At 45.0% G+C, this 8,661-nt stretch overlaps 1 protein-coding gene across 4 annotated transcripts; it reads left to right on the top strand.

Annotated features, from left to right (window-relative positions):
- Positions 1-363: 363 nt before the first annotated feature.
- LOC122543948 (zinc finger protein 420-like) lies at positions 364-7,546 on the top strand. Of its 4 annotated transcripts, none has more exons than XM_043682908.1 (2): positions 364-3,044; positions 4,951-7,546. In XM_043682908.1, exon 2 carries the CDS (start codon positions 5,068-5,070, stop codon positions 6,613-6,615), a length of 1,548 nt encoding a protein of 515 aa, XP_043538843.1. In that variant the 5' UTR covers positions 364-3,044; positions 4,951-5,067; the 3' UTR covers positions 6,616-7,546. The 4 variants fall into 4 exon arrangements, with proteins under 4 accessions (XP_043538843.1, XP_043538841.1, XP_043538842.1 ...); XM_043682906.1 differs by lacking the exon at positions 364-3,044 and adding an exon at positions 3,466-3,820; XM_043682907.1 differs by lacking the exon at positions 364-3,044 and adding an exon at positions 3,466-3,745.
- The last annotated feature ends 1,115 nt before the right edge of the window (positions 7,547-8,661 follow it).

The following is an 8,661-nucleotide window of genomic DNA, read 5'->3' on the forward strand; positions in this document are numbered from 1 at the left end:
AGGTGAATTGACCATGCTAAATTGTCCGTAGTATTTGGGATGTATTGAGTAGTTGCATTAGTCAGGGGAAATATCGATTATTAAGGCAGGAGAATGGGTCTGGGTGGGTTACTCTTCAGAGGGTCAGTGTGGACATGTTGGGCCAAATGGCCTGCTTCTGTTACATAATTTTCTTGTTCTAACACTGAATTCCATGGATTTTTAACTATTTGTTGAAGACAGTTCCCATCGAGTACAGAGGATTTGGCTGGCCCTCAGTATTTTGATTCCTTCCCTCAGACACTGCCAGGCCTGCAGAATTTCTCCAGGAATTTCTGTTTTTGTTTCAAATCTCCAGCAACTATAGTTCTTTTTTTTCCTTCGGCAGTAAAATGGACTAAATTTAGTAACATCTGCAGTAGATTCCACTGAACATAGATCAGTCTTGATTAACGGAAAAGAAGTCTCTGTAGTCATTTGGACATTTAAAAGATCTCTTGTCTATGTGAACTCAGTGGTGTGTCAACTGGGGCCGTGACTTTTGAGAATTGAAATTTACGATATTCTTTCAGGGTAGGTGTGATAGGACATCCCCCATGGCTGTTGAGTCTAGAACTAAGGGATCTCAACTCAGAATGAAGGATAGGCCACTGAAGACTGAGTGAGGAGGGATTTTTCATTCAGAATCTTTAAAATTCTTCAACAATTGAGGATGTTCAATACAGGAAGCAATAGATTCCCGAGGTGGATGACAGAATGGGAATAATGCAAAAAAGAAATGACTGGCCAAGATCCAACTGAATGGCAGAGCAAGTTCAGGGGCAGAATGGTCCCTCCTATTCCAAGTTCTAGGGCTTTCACCATCTCCTCCATCTTCAAGTCCAACAAGTGAGGAACTGATGGACTGTCATCAGGAGTGAGAGCATCTGATGAGTAACCTCTGCGTGTCTTTCCCTTCCCTGAGCTCACCCGGCCAAACTGTCTCAAATTCTTCTTTGAACTCTCAACCCATGTATTTCTCTAATTTCTAGATCTCCCATCAGGATTGTTCATTTGACCCACTTCTGAGTCCCTCGATCCTATTCCTACTAAACAACTGACCATCCAACTCTCCCATGGTCATTAAAATTGTGAACAGTTCTCTCTCTGTCTTTTTCTCTCTCTCTCACTGTTTTGGTTTTGTCCCTTTCATCTTTCAATCCCTGATCATCACCCATCCTGAGAAAAAAAAACTCTTGACCTCACCACCATTGCAATCTACCACCTCCTCTTTAATCTCCATTTCTTCTCCAAAATTCTTGAACATGGTGTGCTACAAGGACCTGTCCCAGGCGTCTCCTATTTCTCATCTACTGGGAAACAATGCCCAGAAGCACTGTGGTGTTTTACGCAGGCACACTGACAATACTCTGCTCCATCTCACCACCATCTTTTTCTATTCCTCCAATTGCAGATTGTTCTTTCCACATCCAGTACCAGATCTGCAGGACTTTCCTCCAAGTAAAAATCAGGAAGAGACAATCCATTGTCTGAAATCAGTGATGCAAGTTCTGTTTCTTTACGACCAAATCCATCCCTTTCACTGGGAACTATCTGAGGCCGAACCATACTGTTCACTTAATCCCTCACATGTTTAATCTGAAAATGAGTAACTGATCACAGACCATGGAGAGACTGGAGAAGCTGAGATTATTTGTCTTTGAGCACAGAAGGTTAAAGAGGGAATTCATTGAAGGGTGGTAAATTTTTAAGCTGGTTTCATCTGCATGGGGAGAAACTGTTCCAACTTCAGGATGGTTGGTAACCACAGAACCTAACTTCAAAGTATGTAGCAAAAAGTCAAAGGGGGCAAATGAGGAGAGATTATTTTAATTCAGTTCTGATGATCTGAACGATGTTATCAGATTGTCTGTTGGAAGCAGATTGAACAGTAACTTTCAAAAGTGATTTGGAATATTCCTTCATAAGGCAGAAGAAGCAAGGGAGAGGGGCTCAATTGTCAGCATTTTCACAGACAGTTCCAGCACAATGAGCCGAATGACCACCTTCTGTACTCTGAAGATTCTATTGTATGACTTTGTACTGGATCAGGATTTAATTATTTACACAGTCACTGTAGTCATAGACATTTAAAAGATCTCTTGTCTGTGTGAACTGGATGAATGTTTTTCCACATTCAGAACAAGCAAATGGCTTCTCCCAGTGTGACTGCAGTGATGTGGTACCAACTTAGATGGGCATTTTCACCCTCTCCCAGTCCTCAGTTTTCTCCATGGCATTTCATGGCGGCTTATTAGTTGAAGCCTGCTCCATAGAGTGTGCACATGTACAGATTTTCCCTGGTGTCGTGTCTTTCAAACGTTTTAACGAATTAAAACTCTTTCCCCAACCAGAGCACTGTCACAATCCCGTTTGTATCTTGGTGTTTTTACAGTAACACTGATATTTGAAATCATTGCCCACATTCACAGCAGAGAAAGCTTTTTCCTTTCACATTTTTAGATGCATGTTATCCTGGTCCTGAATGTAAATACCATGTGGTTTGGTTAGAGTTTTATTTCTGCAAAGAGAGTTTGCAGGAAGCCCCAGCCCTTTCCGCCGGTGTAACCACTAGTGCTTGCAGCCAACATGCTGTGTTTTCGAAACCCTGGACCCACCCTCAGGCTCTCCCACTTCCTCAAGCGCCACCACCGCTTCTACATCGGTACTGCAGTTGCTCACCCTGCGGCGTCCGGGTGATTGGCGGCGGCTCTGGGCCAATAGGAATCCGGAGGCGGGGCAGGAAGACCAATCGTCCGGCGGGTCCTCCAACTAATGAAAGTGAACGATGGGCGGAGCTGCAGGACCGGTCACAGTGAGAGACTTGGAGCAGCTTTGTCCAGTGGCTGCGGTCGGCGACAGAAAAGGGGAGGAGTGGAGACTGTGTGTTGGAGTGCGATCGGGAGAGAAAGAGCGGAGAGGCTTTATAAACACCTCGTGTGGGCTGCAAACCCCGGATAAGACTATCCAAGCCCCGCGTTCGGAAATCCGACTCAAGGAGGCCCAGCCTTATGGCCGCCATCTCAGTGAGGGCACTGGGAGCGCGCGGGTTTCTAGGGGCGCCATCTTTATAGGGTCAATGTGCTGCAGAGCGCGTGCGAGGCCATCTTTCGGACAGTGCTGTGATGTCACTGGGGGGATGGCTCAGTGAGGGGAGTGGTGGAGGGGGTGTGCAGGAGTAAAGGGGAGACCGGAAGCAGGAGGGGAGGGGAAGCTGGAGGGATGGGGAGACCGGAAGCAGGAGGGGAGGGGCAGCGGGAGAGGGGGTGATAGTCAGCAGGAAGGCGGAGGGGGAGGGGCAGCCGCAAAGGGCGGGTGATAGACTGCAGAAAGGTTGAGAGACAGACAGGGGAGGGTGGTCTCAATTACAAGGGAAGAGGAAGGGTCTGAGTTACATAGAGGGTGTGGTCTCAATTACAGGAGGGGGTGGAGGATCTCAATTCTGGGGAGAGGGGGCGGTAACGTGGGGGATGTGGGAGCTGTTAGGGGATTGGTAAGTCTACAGGTAACCGTGTAATAGATGAGAGTTTCAGAAGCAGGTGAGCTGAGACAGCGAGGGAATCGGATGATGTTATGAGTGGAAATAGGTGATTTTAATGATGATATGGACATATGACTGGTATCTCAGTTTGGGGAATGAAATATGACACTAAGTTGTTTCAATGTCAGACAGTTTCCAGTGACAGATGAAGTTCGCAATTGGGGAATAGACTTCGTAATGGGGCCTGTAAGGAATGACTATCATCCTCCTCCTATTTCAGTGACAGAGTTCTGTTTTACTCCAGTACTGGACGTCAAACAGGTCAGGACAGTGCGAGTTGGATGGTAACTTGGTGCTGATGGTTTTCACAGAGACTCACAGCGCCAGAGACCTGGGTTCAATTTCCACCTCAGGCAACTGTCTGTGTAGAGTTTGCACATTCTCCCTGTGTTAGCGTGGGTTTCCTCCGGGTGCTCCGGTTTCCTCCTACAGTCCAAAAATGTGCAGGTTAGGTGAATTGGCCATGCTAAATTGCCCCTAGTGTTCGACAAAAGGGTAAATGTAGGGGAATGGGTCTGGGTGGGTTGCTCTTCAGAGGATTGGTGTGGACTTGTTGGGCTAAAGGGCCTGTTTCCACACTAAGTAATCTAATCTAAAAAAACTGTTATCACGGTCATAGAGATATATAGCATGGAACAGACTCTTCGGTCCAGCTGATCCATGCTGACCAAATAGCCTAAATTAATCTAGTCCCATATACCAGCATTTGGCCCATATCCCTCTAAACCCTTCTTAGTCATATACCCATCCAGATGCCTTTTAAATGTCGTAATCGTACCAGCCTCCACAACTTCCTCAGACAGCTCATTAGTACCCTCTGCATGAAAAAGTTGCCGCTAAGGTCCCCATTGCGCTGCTGATGATTGAGGATTTAGAAGATCCTCTTGAAGTTCTGGTCAAGTTTGAGATAAACAAAGCTCGCTTCTTTGTCCCCAGCATCTCCTACTTCCTTACCTATCTGTCTCTCTTTCTCTCCATGCAACTGTGTCATTCTCTTTTCTCTCTCAGTCTGCTCCATAGAGGCCATACAAGGTTTGCGTAAAGATTTGTAGCTCAGGTGCCATAGTTGTGGGTACGTTCACCAAGCTGGGAAATTGATTTGTGGACATGTCGGCCCATGTCTAGGTGACATCTTTAGTGCTTTGGAGCCTCCTGTGAGACCTCCAACAGGCCATACAGTCCAGTGTAGGGCCAGACCATGGAGCAGGTTCCCTTCCCTGATTGACATTAGCTTTAGTCACCGTAGAGTTTCTGTGGTAATCCAGCAGCTTTCATGGTCATTGTTCTTGAACGCCATCTCCACAAATCACCAGATTCTGTCAACATAATTTCACAACGTGCCTTTAAGGTTTTGTGGCTTCTCTCTCGTTCACTTTTCCATTTTCGGTCAGTTTTACAGGGTGTGATAAGAGGAGGATTTGCAGGCAGGAAACAGAAATGAAACATCACATAATGACCTGACGGAGTCACCCAATTTATCACAACCAGAATACCAACAGATTTTAACCATGGAAGAGGAAAGCACGATTCATAGTGGGGAGAACAGGTACACATGTTCTGTGTGCAGAAAAGGCTTCAACCAATCAACTGACCTCAAGAACCACAAATGCAGTCACTCTGGGGATAAACCTTGGAAATGTGAGAACTGTGAGAAAGGATTTAAACACCACTCTGCGCTGAAAATTCACCAACGTGTTCACACTGGTGAAAGGCCATTCACCTGCGCCCTGTGTGGGAAGGGATTCACTCAGTTCTCCACACTGATTACACACCAGCGGGTTCACACTGAGGATAGACCTTTCAAGTGTCCATATTGTGGGAAGTGCTTTAAAAGCTCTGGTGATCTGATGTCCCATCAACGTGTTCACACTGAGGAGAGACGGTTCAGATGCTCTGACTGTGGCGCTGGCTTCAAGTGGTCATCCCAGCTCACTGTTCACCAACGCATTCACACTGGGGAGAGACCATTTACCTGCTCTGAATGTGGAATTGGATTTACTCAATCATCCCACCTCAAGGCACACCAACAGGTTCACACTGAGGACAGACCTTTTAAATGTTCAAACTGCCGGAAGTGCTATAAAAGTTCCAGTCGTCTGCAGTCACATCAACGTGTTCACACTGAGGAGAGACCCTTTAAATGTTCAGACTGCGGTAAGTGCTTTAAAAGTTCCGGGGAACTGATGCTTCATCAACGTATTCACACTGAGGAGAGACCGTTCCGCTGCTCTCACTGTGGGACTGGGTTTAGGAGATCGTCACAACTCACTATACACCAGCGGCTTCACACTGGGGAGAGGCCATTTATCTGCTCGGAATGTGGGCAGGGATTCATTCAGTTCTCCACCCTGTTGACACACCAGCGAGTTCACACTGGAGAGTGGCCATTCACCTGCACTGAGTGTGGGAAAGGGTTCATTGAGTCATCCCACCTCAAGGCACACCAACGAGTTCACACTGAGGACAGACCTTTCAAATGTCCAGATTGTGGGAAGGGTTACAAAAGCTCTGGAGAGCTTAAGTTACACCAACGTGTTCACACTGATGAGAGACCGTTCAGCTGTTCTCACTGTGGAACTAGGTTCAGATGGTCATCTCAACTCAGTGTACATCAGCGCACTCACACTGGAGAGAGACCATTCACCTGCTCTGAGTGTGGGAAGGGATTCACTCAGAAAATCCACCTGTTGACACACCAGCGGGTTCACACTGGGGAGGCACCTTTTAAATGTACAGACTGTGGGAAGGGCTTTAAAAGTTCTGGGGATCTGATGCGTCATCAACGGGTTCACTCTGATGACAGGCCTTTTAAATGCCCAGAGTGTGGGAAGTGCTTTAAAAGCTCTGGGGAACTGATGTCCCATCAACATATTCATACCGATGAGAGACCATTCAGGTGTACTCACTGTGGGACTGGGTTCAGGCGATCAACTCAACTCACTGTACATCAGCGAGTTCACACTGGAGAGAGACCTTTCATCTGCACTGAATGTGGGAAAGGCTTCACTCAGAAATCCCATCTCATGGCACACCTGCAGAGACGTATCCACAAGTGATTTCAGGAGGTGTGTTTTTCTGTTACTCACACTAAGGTCACAAGGATGTTCACTGGTGACTTTTACAATCCTAGCGTTTAGATCAGAGTGGTGCTGGAAAAGCGTAGCAGGTCAGACAGCATCCGAGGAGCAGGAAAATCTACGTTTTGGGCAAAAGCCCTTCATCAGGAAAGTCCTCACTTTTGCCTACTTTTACAATCCCAGTCTAACTTTATATGACACTGGTATGGGTAAAAGTAAATATATGGACTTTCTGTTACACACACAGCTGTTTATATTTAATATTGTACTTACTATAACACTACCTTTTGAATATAAATCAGAAAAATAGGTGTGCATGTAATATGAGTAATACAGTAGTAATGGGCAACTTCTATTTCCATATAGATTGGGTGAAGCTAATCAGCATCAATGTTGGGGAGGATGAATTTCTGTGGTGTGGATAAGATTTATTTATGAAGCAGAATTTTTAATGACCAAATATGAATCAGACTGTTTTGTATTTCGTATTATGTAAACAGAATGTGTGATTAACAGTTTTGCTGTTCAGATGCATTTGGGAAATAGTCACCATAATATTGTCAAATTTTTCATCAAGTTTGAAAGAAGTATAGCTAAATTGCTGTTTATGGTAAGATCTTTGAAAATTGTTATATATGTACAGAGCTTTTTTTCTTTTAGTAATAAACTTGTCTTGTCTTGTTGAAAGAACATTGGCAGCCTCATCTGAAAGTTTCTGACTACCATCCTAACTAAACTGCAAAACGTAAAACTTACAATCTTACCTCAGAGATCCAATTTATGCAGTATTACCATCAACTGGAACCGTAACATTTGGGAATTAAAATTTACGATATTCTTTCAGGATAGATGTAGATAGGACATCTCACATGGCTGTTGAGTCTAGAACCAAGGGATCTCAACTCAGAATAAAGGATAGGCCACTGAAGACTAGAGTGATTAGGGATTTTTCATTCAGAACCTTTGAAATTCTACAACGATTGAGGATGTTCAAAACAGGAAACAATAGATTCCTCAGGTGGATGACAGAATGGGAATAATGCAGAAAAGAAATGACCAGCCAAGATCCAACTGAATGGCAGAGCACATTCAGGGGCAGAATGGTCCCTGTTGTTCCAAGTTCTAGGGCTTTCACCATCTCCTCCATCTTCAGGTCCAACAAGTGAGGAACTAATGAACTGTCATTAGGAGTGAGAGCATCTGATGAGTTACCGCTGCGTGTCTTTCCCTTCCCTGAGCTCACCCTGCCAAACTGCCTCGAAAATTCTTCTTTGAACTCTCAACCGGTGTCTTTCTCTAACTTCTCTATCTCCCATCATGACTTGTCCATTTGACCCACTTTTGAGTCCCTTGATCCTATTCCTACTAAACACCTGACCATCCAACTCTCCCATGGTCACTGAAATTGTGAATAGTTTTCTCTCTTTCAATCCATGATCATCGCCCATTCTGAGAAAAAATAACTCTTGACCTCACCACCATTGCAACCTACCACCTCCTCTCTCATCTCCATTTCCTCTCCAAAAGTCTTGAACGTGGTGTGCTACAAGGATCTGTCCCAGGTGTCTCCTATTTCTCATCTACTGGGAAACATTGCCCAGAAGCACTGTGTTGTTTTACGCAGGCACACTGACAACACTCTGCTCCATCTCACCACCATCTTTTTCTATTCCTCTAATTGCAGATTGTTCTTCCCACATCCAATACCAGATCTGCAGGACTTTCCTCCAAGTAAATATCAGGAAAAGACAATCCATCGTCCAAAATCAGTAATACAAGTTCTGTTTCCTAACAATCAAATCCATCCCTTTCACTGGGAACTATCTGAGGCTGAACTACACTGTTCACTTTCTCCCTCACATGTTTAATCTGAAAATGAGTGTCTGATCACAGACCATGGAGAGACTGGAGAAGCTGAGATTATTTGTCTTTGAGCACAGAAGGTTAAAGAGGGAATTCATTGAAGGGTGGTAAGTTTTTAAGCTGGTTTCATCTACACGGGGAGAAACTAATCCAACTTCAAGA

This window comes from Chiloscyllium plagiosum, chromosome 45 (assembly GCF_004010195.1).
Source record: "Chiloscyllium plagiosum isolate BGI_BamShark_2017 chromosome 45, ASM401019v2, whole genome shotgun sequence".
Lineage (NCBI taxonomy): Eukaryota > Metazoa > Chordata > Chondrichthyes > Orectolobiformes > Hemiscylliidae > Chiloscyllium > Chiloscyllium plagiosum.